The 20,999-nt window shown below is 39.1% G+C and overlaps 2 protein-coding genes across 4 annotated transcripts; one reads left to right on the top strand and one right to left on the bottom strand.

The window, feature by feature from the left end:
* Nucleotides 1–77: 77 nt before the first annotated feature.
* On the top strand, nucleotides 78–15,567 carry LOC101464009 (carnitine O-palmitoyltransferase 1, liver isoform). 3 transcript variants are annotated; one of them, XM_004571390.5, is made up of 19 exons: nucleotides 98–293; nucleotides 5,057–5,217; nucleotides 5,819–5,958; nucleotides 6,538–6,709; nucleotides 7,066–7,167; nucleotides 7,446–7,583; nucleotides 7,724–7,801; nucleotides 8,621–8,728; nucleotides 9,832–9,916; nucleotides 11,181–11,376; nucleotides 11,451–11,639; nucleotides 11,758–11,863; nucleotides 11,946–12,062; nucleotides 12,447–12,611; nucleotides 13,182–13,310; nucleotides 13,399–13,554; nucleotides 13,642–13,755; nucleotides 13,908–14,000; nucleotides 14,333–15,567. In XM_004571390.5, the coding sequence occupies exons 2-19, from the start codon at nucleotides 5,077–5,079 to the stop codon at nucleotides 14,456–14,458; spliced, it is 2,355 nt and encodes a 784-aa protein (XP_004571447.3). In that variant the 5' UTR covers nucleotides 98–293; nucleotides 5,057–5,076; the 3' UTR covers nucleotides 14,459–15,567. The 3 variants fall into 3 exon arrangements, with proteins under 3 accessions (XP_076743551.1, XP_004571447.3, XP_004571446.3); XM_004571389.5 differs by lacking the exon at nucleotides 9,832–9,916 and adding an exon at nucleotides 9,240–9,327 and having other exon boundaries at nucleotides 101–293; XM_076887436.1 differs by lacking the exons at nucleotides 9,832–9,916; nucleotides 11,451–11,639; nucleotides 11,758–11,863; ... (5 more) ...; nucleotides 13,908–14,000; nucleotides 14,333–15,567 and adding exons at nucleotides 9,240–9,327; nucleotides 10,766–10,870 and having other exon boundaries at nucleotides 78–293; nucleotides 11,181–11,283.
* A 2,979-nt stretch (nucleotides 15,568–18,546) lies between these two features.
* LOC143419835 (secretory phospholipase A2 receptor-like) lies at nucleotides 18,547–20,313 on the bottom strand. Its single transcript, XM_076887435.1, has 4 exons — nucleotides 19,905–20,313; nucleotides 19,320–19,655; nucleotides 19,069–19,157; nucleotides 18,547–18,931 (listed from the first exon to the last, which is right to left on the bottom strand). The coding sequence occupies exons 1-4, from the start codon at nucleotides 20,302–20,304 to the stop codon at nucleotides 18,830–18,832; spliced, it is 927 nt and encodes a 308-aa protein (XP_076743550.1). The 5' UTR covers nucleotides 20,305–20,313; the 3' UTR covers nucleotides 18,547–18,829.
* Between the last annotated feature and the right edge of the window lie 686 nt (nucleotides 20,314–20,999).

Genomic DNA, 20,999 nt, shown 5'->3' with positions numbered 1-20,999 from the left:
ACTCCTACTCTCGGCATTTTGTTTAAGAAGATTGGCATTGCCTCATCGCTCAGGTATTATGGGCGTTACTCTCAAAGCGTTGTCGTGAAATTTACCACAGTCCTTAAAGGCAACATCAGCTCATAAAGCGAGCATCAATGTAGTACACCCGCGAAGAGGAAGAGGCGGAGGGAGAGGTGGTTTTCTAGACCCTACTGTAGCGGTTACCGGGTGCTTGTGCGACGTCGAAAGTTAGCCGTCGGTTCCTGCTTCTCAGAGATTTCTGGAATTTTGACATCCGTTAGGAGTAACAGGTATGTTTAACAAGCTTTTGACGGTGCTTTTAGTGTGTTGCAAAGAGGAGACAAAAGGTCGCATCTTTGTTAGCACTGTTAACATGCACCATCAGCAGCCGTTTCTATGTCCTCAACTCCATGAAGGGCTGGGTGCTCTGCTAGCGAGCACTAGCCACGGCTAACGTTAATTTTCAAACCTGCTGCACTTGGGCAAAACACTAGCTGGCTTTAACCGTCACCACTTGCCTTACTGTGGTTATAGCTAACAGGAACATAACGCTTTCAGAAATAATTTCGATAATTATTAAAAAACGTACCATATATATATTTGTATTTTTTTTTTTTTTTTACTGTTACTGCTGTGAATTGGATTTTACTTTGTTTAAGCAGGACGTATCTTTTTTGTTATTGTTATGGTTATTGAAATGTTATACATCTTTGATAACGCATTTCTTTTCGGTTTCCGTATGCGCCAGATTGTTATCTCCACAGTTAATCGCTTTGTTGACATGTTATCTTAAACATATTTCGCATATCGGCGGCAGAGTGCACAGCTTGATGTTCCCATCCAGAGTTTGGGAATGAGCTGCTTCCATTCGTAAGTTTTCTGCCTCACATGTACACCTCTGCTTAGTCATATCTGGAAACCACAGTGGCTCAGTTGAACTTCGGGTCAATCTCAAGTGAGCTTATGATGTACAAGCGTATTAGACTGGTGATGTCGAAGTATGGGCCCTCACATTCCCTCTTTTGTGGAAGACTTTATAACAAAGTAATGCTACATATCTAGTTAGTCATGCTATATGACATCAAACAAATCTGAAAAAATAAATTTAACAGCCGCCTTAAGTGTCACGGTCTTCTGTTCAGCATGCTTTTTCTGTAACTGTGAGCATCAATGTCATGGGATTTATCACAGTTTTCAGCAGAAAGTCTGTACCAGTTTAATGTCTGTGACATAAAGCAACAGGGGAAAAAAATCATTGGTACCCTGCATGCTTTAGCTGCATTATCTGTATTATATAGTTTACTGGACTAAACATCAAAAAGTGCATTCTGGGCAGATGTTTTAAAGGTACCATTCTTACCTACATTTTGATATCAAATGTTAACTGGCTTTATTGAATATACCACAGCTATTGTACAAAAAAGGAGCTGAATCTGAGGGGCTCAAGTGGAAGCGCAGGTTGATTTTTCGTGGATTGAGTTGTAGATCCCATCAAAGCATCATAGAGTCTAATGAAGTCATTTAAAAAAGGATCTTGGCTTGGAATGTCAAGCTTATAAGAGACCAGTGTTTTCACAACAAGAAGCTCTTAGTTTTATGAAATAAATTTTCATTGCATTTTTTGATATTCAAACCTGCACTGTGCATATCTGTCTGACATCACGTCTTAAAATTGTTGTTAAGCTGGATTACTTCAGTCTGTTTAACAATACCAGATTTTACATTACATTACAGACCTTTAATTTTTAATATCTGTCCAAATGAAAACATGGGCAAGTGAGAAGAGCCAGCATATAAGCTTGGCTGATGGTCGGTTGTTGATGTTCTGCAGGATATTTGTGTGCAATAACACAGAAGATACAGTGCTTCACATTTTCAGTTAAAGTGTTTTTGAGTTCCTGAAAAATGTGCACATAATGATGACACTTTCAGTTCTTGTAGTCACTATACACATTCACCAAGGTTAAAGCCAACATGATTATACACTAAACACATGTACTGAAGTTAAACCCAATATGGCATGGTGTCATGTTCACCAGAGTTGTGTAAAGCACAGGGTTTGTGTTTTTTTTCTCTTTTTTTTTCTTTTTCTTTTTCTTCTTGTTACTCATCATACAGACAGGAAATGTTTAGTCGAGATAAGCTGAGCTTGTAGAAACACCAAGAATCCAACGGCTCTTGATCTTTTCTTGAACCTCATAGCCGTTTTCTGAGCACAAGTGTGCCCCTGTGCACAAAAGTCATTCTCTCAAAGTTAATGAGCAACAACCTTTATTTTCACAACCCGAAACATGCGTCTGTGGTCTGGTGCAATGGGCATTCTTATGCTTAACCAACCTTAATGCAGTTTGCTTATACTTTGTTGTGGTGTAAATTCCTCAGTGGTGTTGGTGTTTACCTTTCACCTAGTTTTCACTAGCCCTGCCTAGTTCTTCTTTTTCTGTCTGATTTCATCTGCTGGCAGTGTTTGCCATTTTTTTCTGGTTTAGTTCATAGATAAAGCAACTTATCTTATCACAGCTCATTATACCCCTTATCTGTTACTTGTATAAATTAAACGATATCTTTAAGTTGATCAAAATGCTGTTGTTACGCTGTGTCAGCATCTGATAATAGGAATTAAAAGGATTAATACACACCTGAGTACACCTTAAGCTCTCAAAAGTTTTAGTCTAGTCAGTGAGATATTGATATCAAATCTAGCGGGACCCGCATAAAAAGGCTCCCTCATGGCACGTGCCTCAGATATGACCTGAGCAGGTGTGCTGTGCCTCTGTTGTCCCTGACAAAAAGGAGCTGAAGTAAAACAGGTGCAGCTTTTTAGAGTACTGCAGATATTCTAGATATGACATAAAGCTCATCACCTCACTGGGGTCTAGTGATGGTGTGAAAATCATGTGTTTTGTATTAGAGATGCAGTAGGTGTAGCTTCCACAGGGATGCATTCCAGTGTGACAGTCACTGTACCTCAGGGCATTATCCATAACCTTTTTTGTGGAGGAAAATCAATTCCCTTTGTGAAGAGAATCAGTAATTGCTTTAGAAATATCCAATAACATCAGCAGCCGGTCAGCACCTCCCCCATCAAACATCAAATCAAGTTTCAAGCTCACTTTGCATTTGAAAGGAGTTATTTTGAACTTGTCTTTAAAAATCCTCAAATGCACATGATGGATGTGTTCAGCTTAGCATAAGTGTTCTGCTAACTCATTTTCAGTCTGATGAATCATCTTCACTTCATTCGCTACCACCTTCAGGGCCCAGCAGCTGCTGTAACCAAGTTACACATGAGAAATATCACAGTTCACGATGTGTAGAGGTTACTGCTGCAATCTGTTTTCCGTTTACTGGTTTAAGGGGGCCAGTTGATGTTAAAGAAAGCAGCAGTGGAGATGTTCCTTGTACATGTCCTGGTTGTTGTAATGTACCCCTGGATAGCTAAATCTCATAGCCAAGGACTTGTTAGCAGTTAATCTAATATTTATCTGGCAGATGCTTTAATTTGTTATTGCTACAAAGGGTAATGCCTCAATCAGGTCTTTTATGGTGATTTACATTTGCAACTCCTCACCTATGGGGTGTACTTTAAAGTAAAAGCAATAGCTTAGTAAGGTTTGTTGAGCCTGAAGCCGGAGGGTTCAGTGTCAAGGCCAGACCGCTTTGGTGATTTATGCTGAATTGCATGTGTTCAGAGTTGTGGATTAAAATGGGCTGTAAATTGAGTGGCTGTTACATGTAGTTGTTACATATTTTCCTAACAAGTGAAGGATCAGATTGGTTGAATTCTGGGAGGAGACACAAATCCCTTTGGGGGATTGCGTCAGGGAAAGCATCCGGTGTAAAAATCTGCCAAATCAAACATGTGGAGCTGCCCACTGTGGTGACCCTAAAAGTAGCTTTTATTCACTATGAGCATAGATTCATGGAAATCCATTGAGCAGTACAGCAATGATGCTGCAGTTCAGAGCTTTGCAGAAAAATAGTAAAATAATTATGTTTGTTTGCAAATTTGCCAAACTCTTTTCTTCCAGCGTCTCTCTTTCTTAACCTTATTTGTTGCAACAATGACGCTTTTTCCTGTGATAAAATTTTAATATAATTCTTCATGACCTCTTTCACATGAGTGAAGTGGAATCAGCTTGTCAACTGTATCAACTCCAAGTATGTTTACCAAGAAAAGTTCCAATACCACAAGTTGCCATTGCATTACAGAGCATAGAGGCCATATTTCAATTTAGTGGAGCAGAAATATGAATGCATGCCAGTGTAGGTCATGACCTTTATCTTAAAAAAAGAAAGTAGTAGATTGAGTCAGAAAGTTCACACTGTTGCTTTTCATTCATTGCCCTCTGTTCATTCATAGTTCGGACTCATTCACACATTCACATAGTCAGCAGCACACTGATTGTGACGTGAATTTCTATCAGTGCGGTCGATCACAGCATCACATAAGATTGCTAGTTTATTAGTGTTTAAAGCTTCATACATACATATTTAAACAGTGATTACTACAGTAATGAACAGATGTTTTAACTGCCAGGTTATCAGTGGCTTAATGTCCACAAAGCTCAGTTATAATCAGGCACAGTTCCTCTCTAGGTAACAGATTAATGATAAAAGCATGTTATTATTATGTCCTTGTAAAACAGATATGTGCTTTGACGTTAGTCATATAATGATTAACAGTTCCTTCAGGCTCTGCAGGAGGGGACAACGTGTCAGGTAGCAGGTTTTTAAGCCTTTCTGGAATGGAAAAGCACAGAATTTGAATTTGCCCAAAGTTAACAGAATTTCGCTGATCCTGTTTATCTGGAAAACCTGTTAGATATTTAAACAGGTTTTTGTTCTTGTGTGCCTGTTTTAAAAGTTGGCACCTGGAATGTTGCATTCTTTCGCCTGATGTCTAATTTCGCCTGAGGTTGGTCATTTTCCACACGTGTTCTTGTTCTTGTGTCTAAACACTCGGTTCTCTGGCCTCTAGGGTGTCAGATGACTTTTCTAAATTGTTGGTTAAAGAAAACCTTTCCTCTCCTCTGCTCCGTCTTTATTTCAGGTTCACTGTGCACAGTGATCATGGCAGAAGCCCACCAAGCCGTCGCTTTTCAATTCACCGTTACCCCAGATGGCATTGATCTGCAGCTGTCCCATCAGGCCCTCACTGAGATCTACCTCTCTGGCATGCGTTCATGGAAGAAGCGTATCGTCAGAATTAAGGTATCTTTGTTCGTGTTAAGCGGCATGTCCCTAAAACATTGTTGGCATCATTCTTCCTCTTTTCGTATTACAGTGGTTCCTTAACTCATTACAGTAGCACGTGCATCTGAGCTGCAGTTAAATGTCAGAGTGGCTTTCACCCTGTGGTTTTGTTTTCATTTTAGTCTCATTATGTTTGTCTTTGTATAACAGTTATTTTTAGTTTTGCTTTGAGCAAGTTTTTTTTTTTCATGTGGGTTTAATTGTCAGCGATGAACACAACACATTACTGCACACGCTTCAGAAGTGAGTGTTTGACTTTCTTTATTTTGTCTTCACTTTGATCACGCTCTTTCAGAGGCGCTATGAATAATTACTGAAGTTGTTTTGATGTGGTAGCATTTTACTGTTGGACACTCACCTTTTCGAGGCTTAAATTTCCAGTTTAATTACTGGTAATATTTTTTATAAATCCAGTGTGAAACCGAGCTGGATCTAATTTAGCCATTCATAGTTGAACATTTATCTAATCTGCACCTTAATTATAAGTGAATTTTTGTACAGCATGTCAGTGAAATGACTACAAAGAGAGAATAACATGTTTTTTCTCTCACTCTACCAGAACAGTGTGATAACAGGAGTGTATCCTGCTAGTCCGTCATCCTGGCTGTTTGTGGTCATCGCAATCCTGGCTACTATGTACACTCGCTCAGACCCTTCAATGGGACTCATAGCCAAGATACAGGAGCACCTGCCAGTCAGGTAACATACCTCATGACTCCTTTAACCCTCCTAAGACCCGAACTCAAACCCGAATTAATGAATGAATGTTTTCTTATTAGTTATTAAATAAACAGAATTAATACTTTAGTTTTACTGTGATTCAATAAAAATGGCAACCATCTATGACACACTTGCATAAGTTCCAAAAAGCTCTGCATATGAGTGCAAATGTAATGTTTCTCTAGTTTTTGGTCAGATTGACAAAAAAAAAACCCACGTTTTTTGTTTGAGTTGTAATGGGTTCACTACAACTATAAGCACACTTTAAGGCAATGAGATTGTGTCTCCCTGCTAAACAGAGATCTATGTTTTTTTCTTGTCTGTTTTCAATAAACAAAAATGCTTGTAATAAAAATATAGTTGGTGGAACCTGTAGCCTGAAGCTAAATCAACATGAATTTTCTTTTTTCTTTCTAGCCCGCTTTTGTCTTAAATATTAAACGTGTCCATCTTCTTTCTTCACTGCAGCATCTGAAGCTTTCGTACTGTCTTGTACTCGAGTCTTGTTCACTCATCTTCTTTTTGTCTCATTTTATTTCACACACACATCATTTCCAGCCAGTCGATGAGTACGCAGTGCCAGGCAGTGGTGTCAGCAGTGCTCTTCAGCACCATGCTTTGGCTAATGCTCATCTTCACTATGCGCCTGTGCCTCAAGCAGCTCCTCTCCTACCACCGCTGGATGTTCGAGCAGCATGGCAAGATGTCCACCACCACCAAAATCTGGGTGGTCAGTACTTTTTCTTCAGTTTTTCCACTTCCCAGTGTGACATAACTACCTTCCACTGTCCATCTGGTTTTAGATCTCCTAAAATATCAGGTGTCCCTCTATCATACCAAGTTTATATGATATTTTTATGCATTAGAATAAAGCATTTTTATTTACAGCTTTGCTTTGAATCTAAGTTTAGAGGCCCTCATTATTTAGCATAAAAATTGAATGTTTATTTATTTTACACGGCATTTTTATCTTGTGAAATACTTGTGTAAATTACTGGATTCAAATCCAAACCAACTACTGTGAGTCATATAGGTGTGATGTGCATTCATATTTACAGTGCGTCTGTCCTTGTGTGTCTATGTCAGGCGCTGGTGCGCATCTTTTCTGGCAGAAAGCCGCTGCTCTACAGCTATCAGGGTTCGCTGCCAAATCTCCCTGTGCCCACCATCAAGGACACAGTCAAGAGGGTGAGATGTCACATGAAGCAGAGGAAATGATAACATGCTGATCACTGACCATAAAACAGATGGTTCTTTTATCACATTCATCATTTGTTTTCAGTTTTTTATTTTTGTTTTTTTTAGCTAGTTGAGAATTTAGTAAAAAAACAACAACAAGGTTTATATTAATCCACAATGAGCAAAGGAGGAATAGAAAAATAATTTTTGTATTGTATCGACAGAATTAGATATGTTTGTGCTCATATAACATTTTTTTTTTTTATCACGTTACCTGTTTCATTTAGTACTTGGAATCAGTGCGTCCGCTGATGGATGATAAAGAGTATGAACGCATGACCAAGCTGGCCGCAGAGTTTGAGAGCAGCCTTGGTAACCGCCTGCAGTGGTACCTCAAACTCAAAGCTCTCTGGGCTTCAAACTATGTAAGTGGTTGGTCACAGTGATCTGGTAAGGTGTGGCCAAAGCAAAGCCATTAAGAGAAAATTTCAAATTCCATTAACAATGTATATCTGTGGTCTGAATTATTTAGCTTGTGTGAATATGCAGTCACTTTTGCTTTCAGGTCAGTGACTGGTGGGAGGAATATGTCTACCTCCGGGGTCGAAGCCCAATCATGGTCAACAGTAACTACTATGGCATGGTAAGAAAGTGTTACTGCATTAAGTTTCTTGAAGATATTTCTGCTCTAAGAGACGATGACCCTAACTTTGGATTGAATAAAAGTTGGTATTTTGAGCAAGCCAATAGATTTTCATTTTTCTGCGCTATTAAACATATTAAAGGATAATAGCCAAGATCCGCACTACATAAAGTTTTTGCCAAGCCAGCATCGCTTTTTTGCATTGCTCAGGAATGAAAATACAGTGATGAGCGTTTAATCTCTAAAAATGAGTAACTGAATGAATATGAAGAATCTTTGTTCAAAAGACAAGATGTTTTTTACTCAGAGTTTTTTGTTCCTAGGTCCTGTGTACAAATCATATATAAGCAAACCTTGTCTGAATAGTCAAACAGTGGTGTAGAGAGCATTTGCAAAAATGCAGACAATAAAATCACTGACTGCCAAGGCTCTCTACGTTGTAAGGTAAAGACCCAAAAATCAGACCATCCCTTATGAGCAAGTACTTGGAGACAGTGGGAGGAAAAAACTCGCTTTTAACAGGAAGAAATCTCCAGCAGAGCCAGGTTCATAGAGGGACAGCCAGAATTTTTTGCCATCACAAGTATTGCCCCCTGAAGACCATGTTGGTGTCACTGTTTTTAGAGAAATATGACGTGGGTACTTTCTCCACGTCATATTTCTCTGTGTTTTTAATTAGGGCATGGTGCCAGCAAATCAGTATTTCTAATGTAAACCTCTCCATAACCTCAAACCTGTCACCTTTTAATCCTAGATGTACTCAGGGATCATTTTGTCTGGATGATCCTTACTTTCTGTATCTGTTCATTTTCTCCGCAGGACTTCTTGTATGTGACTCCAACTCCCATCCAGGCAGCCAGGGCCGGCAACAGCATCCATTCGTTCTTCCTTTACCGCCGCAAACTCAACAAAGAAGAGCTCAAACCTGTGAGTTAAGCCACCAGTCCACCCCTGCTGCTACGTATATATGATAGCATTCATTTTTCTTATCTTCGTGCTATGGCAACAGATGGCTTGTTAACTGGATGTCTCATATTTTAATGTTATTTTCAAACATCAGTGTATTATGTAATATGTAGAATAGAGTGGGCGCATGAGGCCATCAGTATGTGGTGTGTGTGTGTGTAGCATTAATTCTTTCATTCATCTATCCATCAGCGTTTATGTGCCTTGTATCTCCATGCATTTTATTTTTTTTTTTGTAAAGACATTTCCCTTATGTTATCATACCATACTCATCTTTTACCCCTTCCTTTTGTATCCTTTTCAATCTCTCTTTTACTTGCTTGATTTTTCTTTATTTACCTCCCTGTTTCCCTCTCACTCTTAAAAAAAAATAAAAATCCCCTCCTTTTCCCTGGCCCTACGTTTCTTCCATGGCTTTCTTCTGTTCTTCTCCACGTGCCCTCGCCTTCGTCTTCTCCTCTCCGTTTCCCAGAGTCGTATACCAGGCACTGTCATTCCTCTGTGTGCTGCTCAGTGTGAGAGGATATTCAACACCACACGCATTCCTGGAGAGGAGACGGGTAAAGAGACTGAGCAGCATGCACGCGTCAACAGCATCCACAGAAATGTCTGAATGTGAAGTCTGCTCCATTTTCAGACATCATAGCGAGCATTGCTAACACACCTCCCCTTCAGCAATGATGAGGCATACTGAAGGTGTCTGAAGCCTCTGGAGTTTAAGCATGGGATAGAAAATTGTGTCAGTGTGTGTTTGTATGTTTGTGTGGTTCAAGTAAGGCGTCTCTGATTCACTGAGTCACAATGTCTCTGCTGAACAGCTCATCCTGTCATCTCTCATCAATCTCCTCTCGCCTGCTGGTTTCATCTCAGGTCTGTCTGGGTTTCTGGAGAGACGCTGTCTTAAACTAATGCCTTTTTCCCCCTTCCTGCCCACACGTTTTGTTTTCTCATTTTTTTTCCTTCTTCTCTTCCCAACACTTCCTTTCTATCAACCTTTGTTTCCTCTTCCTCCTTCTTCCCTATACTGTTCCTGGTCTGGTGCATACTTCTCTTATTCTACTCAGTGGTTGCTGAGGTCTGCAGTTCCTTGCTGTTCCTATCAGTTTGAGCGGATGTTTGACACTTGTCGAATCCCTGGAATACTAACAGGTAGTATTTATATTCTTACTCAACTGGCCCCAAATTTTTTTAGATCTCTAAATGCCTCCAAAAAAGTAAAAAGGAAAAAAAACTATTTAAAATTGACAAGAATTCTTGTTTCATATGCAATAGTTTGTGTTTGGGCATCATGATATATGACGATCACTCTGTCAGTCATTTCAAGTTACAGATCATAGTGTAAAGAAACCCAAATTTCATTCCTGCTTTTATTATTGCAATTGCACTCAAGCATGCAGGCTCAAATTTGACTACATTTTTTGCAGTTGTTCTCAGTCACAGCCTGGCTTAGGTTAGGTCATTGTAAACCTAATTAGTGAAGTTGTGCTTTGCCCTACACGTGGCATGAATTCAGTGAAGCCAGGTGTTCCAGTCATGTATGATAATGATGGTTTAGCTTTGCAGTCTTTTTACAACATCTTTTTAGATGCTCATGGCAACATCCTGATCATCTCACACCATGTGCATTCAGTTTGCATTGGACAAGACCTGAAATATTTAGAATGGTGTGCTGGGTTGTTGTGAATTCATCTATGTTACAGTGTTACTGGGGATTTTAGCTACACTGAGACCCTACGCCATAAACTTGATGTGTACCTCAACAAAGGTGTAACTATATACCACATTGACACAGGCAGCAACTATTGTTATTGGCCTGTTGAATGCTCCTGTGCATTTGTGGTGACTTTTTCACTGCAGTTTTCAAATTTATCAGTGAGAGAATAATCATCACCATCTCATTATAAGGACTCAGACTCCCTGGAGGAGATTGTTTAAACTATTGCAATGGAGGTGTAAAAAGAAGTAGAAAATATGAGGAGCAAATATGTTTTCCCACAGAAATAAGTGACGACAACAAAGAGAGAGGACCCACGAGGGGAAAAAAGCCCAGCATTTTTTTTGTTGCTGTTGGCTGGTACCGCATATAAAACACGGGACTACATGGTAATTAACACATAATGCACCAGCACAAGCATAATAAACCAAAATCTGATCAGGCCTTTAGACTACTTTGGAAAAAAAGAAAGGTTTAGAAAATGCATTTATTTTAGGGACACAAGACACCTTAACCTGTAAGTTAAGTCTATCATCTTATGTATGTATTTCCCTGACATTGTGGGGTTTTTTACAGCACCTTCCCACCATCAACATTTTCACATCCCACCTCATTATCTTCACTAAATTCATCACTGTTTTACACCACAGTATGTCCACTTTGTCTTTTACCATCTTCTTTCTTCTTTTCTATCCAAAGATACCGTCCAGCATTGGCAGGACAGTGACTACATTGTGGTTTACCACAGAGGGCGCTACTTTCGTCTCAGGGTGTACCAGGCAGGCAGACTTCTGTCTCCGAGGGAGATTGAATTCCAGATTCAGAGGATCCTAGATGACCCTTCACCTCCTTCCAAAGGGGAGGCCAAACTTGGGGCCTTGACTGCTGGAGACAGGTCAGTTTGATTGTTTACATTACCTGCAACATACACCACACTGTAATTCTAATGTAAATGTCTATAATCACTAGAGTTCCCTGGGCTAAGGCCAGGACCAAGTATTTCAGCAGCGGGATCAATAAACGCTCTTTGGATTGCATCGAGAAGGCCGCGTTCTTTGTGACACTAGATGACGAAGAGCAGGGCATGATGGGAGATGACCCAGCAGCCAGTTTAGACCGCTACGCCAAATCTCTGTTGCACGGGAAATGTTATGACAGGTACTTTTACACTAAAATATTCACTGTGTTATGAATTTGTCATCAAGTTATTGTTGCTCTGCTGTTGACTTGGTGGAGATTTTCCTGTAGTGATCTGTTATTATTGGTTGCCATGCAGGTGGTTTGACAAGTCCTTCACAGTTGTTTACTACAAGAACGGGAAAAATGGCATCAATGCAGAGCACTCCTGGGCTGATGCGCCGGTGCTGGCACACGTGTGGGAGGTAAGGAATACAAAAGAAAACCTGGAATGTTGTTATGTTGCTCTGAGTAGCTATAATTTTAGATGCGTTTGTGTGTTTCCAGTACACTCTGGCCACTGACAGCTTCCAGCTCGGTTACAACGCAGAAGGTCACTGTAAAGGAGACGTGGATCCATCCCTGCCCCGACCAGTGAAGCTCAGCTGGGAAATCCCTCCAGAAGTTAGTTCTGTGTTGAAATTTTTCCATTAAACATTTTCCTAAATGAAGCAAGCTATTGTCATAAAGACGGAAACAAGAAAGTACAAGAAATTCAGGGATAACATTATGATCACTGACAGGTGGAGTGAATAACACTGATTATCTCTTCATCATGACTCATGGCAATGAGAATGTGAACATTTTATCCTGTAAGATGATTTGTTAGAAGTACAAAAATGGGCAAGCATAAGGATTTCAGAGAGTTTGATAAGGGCCAAAATGTGCTAGCTAAGCGACTGGGTCAGAGCATCTCCAAAACTGCAGCTCTTATGGGGTTATAGATCATGCAGAGGTTATACATATCTCAGTTTTGACTGATGTTGTTTTTCACTGTGTGTGTGACAGTGTGAAGAGCAGATCGCTCAGTCTCTGGCTGTGGCCCAGGCGCTGGCTGATGATGTGGACTTCCATGTTTTCTCCTTCCAAGAATTTGGCAAAGGAAAAGTCAAGAAGTGTCGAGTCAGTCCAGACGGCTTCATTCAGATGGCTCTTCAATTGGCCTACTTCAGGGTGAGTGTTCCACTGAAGTCGAATGGCAGTGTTACCATCTGATACCTTACCTAAACATGTAAAACAATGATGAGCTTTAACATAAAGAGAACACATGCAGGTTTAAACGTTTGAGGTCAGACTGACATCTGTTCAAAAGTTTAACCTGTTTAAACAAAGCAGAGTTACATAACTCTGATGGTCCGCATCCACTCTTTAACTTGAGATGTTTAAAATTGAATCTAATATGTAATACATAATTAAAGGTTCCATGCACTGAAAATGAACTTTTATGAAGTTGTGATTTCAGTTTGAGGCAATGATTTAATTTAATGACCCCAAAACAGACAAAGTGAGTTTGAACCAAACACCCAAAAAGGCTGAAACTTTCTTTGGAGACATGTGAGACTAGTGTTAATCAGTCTTCAAATGTCTGGTAGGATACGAGATTGACAACTTTATTTATTTTTATAGCACATTTCATTACATTAGAGCTCAAACACAGAAAGTGAACACATGGCATTTGAAACAATTGTACACTTTAATCAGTTGTTTGTTTTTTGCTGTTGTTGTTGTTTTGCGTGGTTGCAGGAACGGGGGACTTTCTGTTTGACATATGAAGCCTCCATGACCCGTCTGTTCAGGGAGGGCAGGACTGAGACTGTTCGCTCCTGCACCAACGAGTCTAGCGCCTTCATCCGAGCGCTGGAGGGCGGAGAGGTGAGAGCATGAAAACCCTCTCCTGATTTGTTTTATAAAACCTAAACACAACACAGCCATGTCACTTCACCACGTCGTTCTCCACCAGGCAGCAGACGTGTGCAAACATTTGTTCCGAGTTGCCACAGAAAAGCACCAGCTACTTTACCGCTTGGCTATGACTGGAGCCGGCATTGACAGACATCTGTTCTGCCTCTACGTGGTGTCCAAATACCTCGGAGTGGAGTCTCCTTTCCTCAAAGAGGTTTGTTTCCATGTCGTGTTTTTGTCTAGTAGCGCTTACACTGAGTTGATGTTAGCAAACTGATGTGGTGGCTTGTGTGTGTTTCAGGTTCTGTCTGAGCCATGGAGGCTGTCCACAAGTCAGACTCCCATCCAGCAGGTGGAGCTGTTTGACATAGATAACCACCCGGAGTACGTCTCCTGTGGAGGAGGCTTTGGACCGGTCAGTACCACCTCCGGTGTTTCACAGACTTTAAATAATTGTTCTACAATTATTTATTTTATTCTATATAGTTCCTGCTGGATTAGTGGACAGATTACATGAATACAGATTAAAGGGACTGGTGATGATTCAAGTGTTTTTGTGCCTTTCAGGTGGCCGATGATGGATATGGGGTGTCCTACTGCGTTTTGGGAGAGAACATGATTAACTTCCACATCTCGTGCAAACACTCATGTCCAGACACTGTGAGTTTAATGCTTTTGGTCAATTTGTAGTCAAATGTCTGTGTATTTTAGTACTTCATATGTAAATCTAGAATTGTGTTATGCTCCCTTATGCCTGTAGTTATTTACAGAAAGACATGGTTGTTCACTGCACAAGTAAACCTTTAAAATTCTTATATTTTGTCATGCAATGACTATTCTTACTATTATTCAGATTTTTTAAAAAGGCATAATATGACATTAATCTTTTATTGGCTCAATTTTGTTTCATTTGCTTGTTTGTTTTTTAACGCTATGCTAATGCTTTTTCTCCTTCCTTCTCCTTATTCTGTGCTCTTCGTCTCTCCTTGAAGGACGCTCATAAGTTTGGTGATCAGATCAGACAAGCCCTCCGTGATCTGCTAAAGCTGCTGAGCCCAAGCCAAACAGAGGCCAGCAAAACGGAAGAGAGCCAACCTAAGGTCAAGAAAGAGCAGTAGATATTCAAATCAGAAGACGTGATGCTGAAGGGAACATGTGCAGGCATTACAATATGAAGTGAAGAAAGGCGGGTTTTTATTCTTAATTTAGTCTGAGGCATTTATAGCCAGGTAGATGATATTCGTGAGACAGCTCCACTGGAAAATGATAACAACGGAGGTGATGTTTTTACTGATATGCATATGTTTGTGCGTTTATATTAGCTGTGCGATGGGTGCATGGAGCGAGAAAGGGTCCGCAGAGTTTGGTTTTAACAGTGAAACAACTTGAAATGTGCACGTGTAAATGAAAAGTACAGTGGGGCCAGTACACATCTCAGTGTTAGGATGGAAGATCCTAACTTCACCTTATTGCAGGGAGTAAATGAATGCAAATTTCTGCAGTGTGTTTTCGACACAAGTAAAGATAAAACTCCTCTGTTGTTGGATCTGTTTGGGGAAACGCTGTGGGATGTTAGTGTGAATTTTGGAGTATTGCCATGGGGAGAAAACATGATGGACTGTTGAGGTGACTTCATTTTCTACCATCTGAATTCAAAACTGCTGTAACGATGACACCAGGTATTTTAGAATCATGGAAGTCTGTGACTTCTCAGTGTTTACTCGATGTGTATAAATTGCTTTTTACATACACAACTGTAATGCTGTACTTAAAGCACCAGGCTGGTTATACATGTAGTGAAGATACATGGCTATTTTAAATTAATTAAATATATCCAGTGCCATATTTTTATTTTTATTTTCTTGGAGGCTTAGTTTGTATTCACTAAGTTTAACTTACAAAGTTAGCAGACATACAATCTAGTTATTCAACTGCTATAAATGTATTTTATATTTTTACTTTATTGTTACCACTGTTTAAAAGCACCATAACAATGCAAGTTGTATTTATGAACATGATGTGCAATTATTCAGTCCCACGCAGCGCTGCAGGTCAGACCTGGATTAGATGTAAAGTGTACCTGTGACACAGATTGATGTTTTTCTCCACTTACTGCTGCCTTCTTTGGTTTTTACTCCAGATCAGCTTCTCTTATTATGTTGTTCTCATGAGCCTTTTTAATGCAATATTACGAGGGGAAATAAAGATATTCTTAAAGAAAAAACTAGTGGGGTTTTTGTTTGGTGTTTGTTTTTGTTGCTTTGAAACATCTCTCCCCCAGTTTAGCAGATTGCTCATGAAGAAACCTGTTGGGTGTCTGTATATTTCTGTGCAACGCTCAAACCTACCTGGCCCTATGTGAAAAGTAATCGCCGTATTTGTTTAATCATGAATTAACTTTGACCACATTTTATTTAGAAAACTGAGTTTAATTTCATTTACCACAAACAGATTTGAGTAGTGCCAGACCTGCTGAATCAAGAAATCACTGACAAAGTGAAGCAGGCTAAATGATCTCAATAAGCAAACATTGACATAGAGAACCACCCACAAACATTTTGCAGCAGGATAACATCCGAAACACACCAGCATGTCCATTTTTTCATGGTCTAGTCAAAGTCCAGACTTAAATCTGATTGAGATGCTTTGGCATGACCCTAAATGGGCCGTTCATACTTGAGAACCCTCCACTATGACTCCTTGACTTTTAGGAGAGCTTTAAAAAGTTGAGTAAAGAACTGACCTCCTTTAAAAAAGCCTCACTCACAGCCAAGTCACTCAAGTCCAAGGATGACATTTTTTATGTTTATCATTGGCTTCACATTTCTGTTCGCAGTTACTGATGCTTTTCTGCTTGATGTTGTGCTGCTTCTTTTTGTTGTTGTTGCAGAAGCTACACATAGAATCAAGTAAGCATGTGGTTTTTCTTATAAGTCTTCAAGTCATCTTTAGGACATCATTTTAAAATAACGAACACGCAGTAACTAACAAAGAAATGATGTATTTATCAATAGCTCTTTGCAAAGAATAGAAATGTACCCTCAATATGCTTACCATTGTAACAGACAAATGGTTTAAGGTAAGTACAACCTCTGTCCCAAAGTGCTTTGAGAGGAGGACTGCACAATGAACAGACTCCATCATTATTTGGTTGATCAGTGGCCCAGTATCTGAAGGAGCTGTTGCTCTGGTCTGACCATTTCCACTCATCTCTGAACAAACCGATCCAGACTGAGGACAGCGAGCCATTGTTATTGTCACTGATTATTTGCTGCAATGCCAGAGTTTCAGTGTCTCCCCTTGCACTGGCCAAGTCTTTATTCATCACTTGACAATCTTGTTGGGCGTCAGTCCAGCTTTTCTCTTGAAAAACAACATACAACCCAACGGAGCCAACGTCTGTGAATAATTTTTACACAGAAAAATTCGATTACATGTCCAAGTCCTAGAAAACAACATATCACTGCTGGCTTTCATGCTGTTGGGTAACAATAAAGATGAATTTGAAAATATTGAACTACTTGAACTTGAGTGACACAACTTTTTGAAACTACGACAATGAAATAATGTTTGAGATCAACGTTGCTTTTTAAAATTTTGTGCTGTCTACTTAAACACTGACACTGATTATTCGAAGCACTATCTGAAGAGGTCAGAGGTCCAAAGAAGTGATATTTAGAATGTTGTCAATCCAATAATAACTGCAAGAAACACAGTCTTAAATACCTCTATGTAGCATTATTATCACTGTGATCTTCAGAATCTATTGACTTTAAATGAGAGGTCAAATGGGAAATAATATTTTTAATCTTTTCATGTGTTAAGAACACACACCACACTTGTAAGAATTATTGTTTGTAAATTATAAGGCTTTTTGTTAATTTCCAACCAATAAATCATTATATTGACCATGAAGGCCTTGGCAGATTTAATTCTGAAGTCTAAATTTACACGTTCTGAATGTCTTTTGACAATTTATTAGTGTGAGCTAACACCAAGCTGCACCCAGATCACATTGCAATTGTTTTTTCTTACCTGATGGCCACATCTTTCATAGCAAAAGATACAGTGCGCTTCTGCAGGTTGCTGCTTTTTGTCCTTCTGCCTTTCTGAAAGTCTATTTTTTTGTCCATTTCATAGTGTGTTGGTGTTTTTACTGATGGCCTATGGAATACATATTTGCATTTTTATAAACAAATTTAGCTGTGAGGAGCTGAGCAGGATGTTGTAAAGATCTAAATTGATAGATGCTATCACAGGTGCCAAAAACTTGATGTAACCAACACACTGTATTTCCATTGGGGGTTGAAATGATCTTGTTTTATTACCTCTCCTCTATCTGTCTGTGTTCCTGCCACTTGTCTTTCTGTCTCTTATTTCAGCAGTGAGGTCACTCACTGTCATCATAAACCTTAAAATGGGACTGACTGTAATGAGAGTATTCTTGATTGTTATTGCTTTTTTTTTTTTTTTTTTTTTAAATTGTTATTTTATTTACTTATTAAATTTTTAACAGCGTGACAGTTTTCTTTTATTCTATGTGGGAGCAGCTGACGACCATGAAAACGCATTTCTTTGGCATTAAAAAAGTTTCATGATATGAAATGAGAGGTGTTTCTTTCTGGCTTCCTCCAGAGACGCTGATGTTTTAGTTTCTTCAGTCAGACTCCCTCAAATATTTCTTATAGATCCTCTCTTATAACACTGTCGCCATTTTCACTATTTTATCTTGAGTTACACATATTTTCTTATATAAAGAAAAGTGGCCAAAGCAGTATTCAGATTGCTGTATTTATGAAAATTATGTGAAATGATCCAGTGCTAGGCAGTGCTGGGATTAGATATTAATGTGTGATAATAGTAACACTTTTTTTCTCCACGTCTTACTGCTTTCTTTTGTTTTTACTCCAGAGCAGCTTCTCTTATTATTTTGTTATAGCTGATGCAATATTATGAAGGGAAAAAAAATATTTTTAATCATCATAGTATAATGATCGTAGCTTATGTATTTATGTTCCCTATTTGATCCCGGACCAATCTTGATGAAATTTTGAATAAACATTGTCTAGCGTGCTGTCAGTGCCGACATCTATATGGCATATGCAAATATTTTATACAAATCCCAAAGACAAACAAAGTAATTCACTATGTTTCTTTATTATAATGTTTTCAGACAAAAGACAGCATGTGGAAAAAATAGTGAAAGTTCATGTCTACCCTTACAGGTTACAGAGTAATAAATCAACAGACTTTTAACTGACTTTTAATGAGTATTTAATATATCACATATGCATATTATATTTGCCACATGCTTAAAAAAACCCTCCAAATGAAAGCATTCCAAATATGATGTGAGCAGACTTTAAAAACAAACAGTAAAGCAAAGTCTCTCTTTATCTCTATTCATTTAACGCTAGGCTAGTTTTGTTTATTCTCTACATGCAAAATCGTGAGTAATTTTTCACTCCAGGAAAACTTCATGTCGTATTCTAACAGGCATCCTTGATTTCCTTCTCCTCTTCCTTATGGAAAATTTTCCCATCAGGCTGGACTCTCCACCGAACCTTGGCATTCTGGTACTTTGATTGGATCTACGGAGGCATTCACATGAGCTAGTTACAGTGTGTTACGATTATAAGTGCCTGAATCCAGTAAAAGTGGCTTCTTGACTTATATCAGAGCTTTTAAAAAGACACATTAATGGAACATTTTAGAGTAGAGAACTGACCTGCTGCAGAATGGCATCACTCACACTGAAGTCATTTAAGTTCAAAGATGACTTAAATTCCACCTTAACAGTTCTGGTGTGTTTTGTTTCTTGATTGGCAGAACATAAAATTCACATGCATTTAATTTGTTAAATAAGCTGCCATGTTAAGAATGGCAGTAACTAAAGAGAACAGATACATTTGTTCTCTATAAAAATAAACAATGAGAAGTCAAAAAGGTACATGATACACTGTGGAATTATATTCTTACCCTCATAGCAGATGAAGGGTAGAGAGTAAGTACAGCCTCTGTCCATGAATCCTTTGAGAGATGGATTGTACAATGTACAGAGTCCATCATAATTTGGTTGACCACTGGCCCAGTATCTGAAGGAGCTGTCGCTCTGGTCGGACCATTTCCAATCATCTCTGAACAAACCGATCCAGACTGAGGACAACGCAGCGCTATTGATTATTTGCTGTAATGCCAGATTTTCCACCTGGCTCCTCGCACTGGCCAAGTCTTTGTTGTTCATGCGACAGTTCTGCTGGGCATATAGCCAGCTCGTCCCTTGAAAAACAACATACAACCCACTGGAACCAATATCTGTGAACATTTACAACAAGAAAGATTAAAATCTAAACAAAATCACTCAGAGAGCACAACTCTCCTCGAAGGGCAAGGGCTAAAACTTTGACATTTTATGATGATTTTATGACAACATGCTGACTTCTGACCTTTGATCTATGAACATGAATAATTACATAGTAACATAGTTTATTTTATTCGCAATCACATTTATGTGAAAGAGGAGCTGTGTGTATTTTGAATGATCTTTCCCATGAATGCACTGACCTTGGCATACATAAGGAAGCGTTGTTGTACAGGGTGCGCTGAACCATTTCCCATCATCCCTCATCCCTCCACAGTTGTCAGTGGAACTTGGTAAACTGCCCCAGTTAGTGTATTCAACTACTCCATCACTGATCTGAGTTTCTCCCACAGACCACAGCCAGGCTGGTGGGCCTGTTTGTGTTAGACCGATCCACATCTCTGCTGTCACACCACTGGCTGATACCATGTTCACCAGCCTCTGCATGTCATCCTGGCTGCCAATCGTGGCGAGGTCGGAATAATTGCTCCTGCAGTAACTCTGGGCATCAGCCCAGATTTTAGCCCCGTTTATCAGGTAGAACTCCCGATGAGTGGGAGAACACAGAGTAACATAGCCTGTACAGGTGCACCAACCAAACATCAAACAAAGGAGGACTGCACCATCATCATAACACTGTTTAACTTCAGCATGAACGTTTCATCATAAGCAGTTAAGAAAATGGATTCATGAATGGATTTCATCACTTATGACACTTACCTGAAACTAGCAATAAAATCACTGTAAGGACCATATTTTCTCTAGGATGTAAATTAGAAAAAATCAGTTTGCATTTGTTAGCCTACTAAAGTGGTTAAAGAATTTTTAATTCAGTGGTAGTCCACTCAGTCTCAAACTTTTTAAAACCCATGAAACTGAAGCATTTCCTGCCTTACTTACTTTAATGTTACAATCACAAGTCTTTGAATGCACAGCCAGAGGATTTAACAAATGTGCCAAAACAAATGTATGCGACAACAAAATGAAATAAATCAACCAGTCATCAAAGAAGGTGACAATACTGCGTTCTAACATTTTGAGGGACTTTTTTCCCCTTTCAAAGCATAACTGGCGTCTTGTGCTTAATCAAATCAATATGGAAGTAATACAGATTTTTTGTTTTTAAGTTGTTTTTGTTGTTAGGTTTTGTGGATAGATTTACAGGCAGAAGTTTTAAGGACTTAAGGGCTTAAAGCAAATAAAAACGCGGACAGATGAGTCACTTTGGTAGCATCCACTTATTTTTTTAAATGTATTTCAAAGACACTTATTTTTCGGTTTTAAATGAATTGAAGCTA

Source organism: Maylandia zebra, linkage group LG8, assembly GCF_041146795.1.
Source record: "Maylandia zebra isolate NMK-2024a linkage group LG8, Mzebra_GT3a, whole genome shotgun sequence".
Taxonomy (NCBI): Eukaryota; Metazoa; Chordata; class Actinopteri; order Cichliformes; family Cichlidae; genus Maylandia; species Maylandia zebra.
This window is presented reverse-complemented; position numbering and strand designations above follow the sequence as displayed.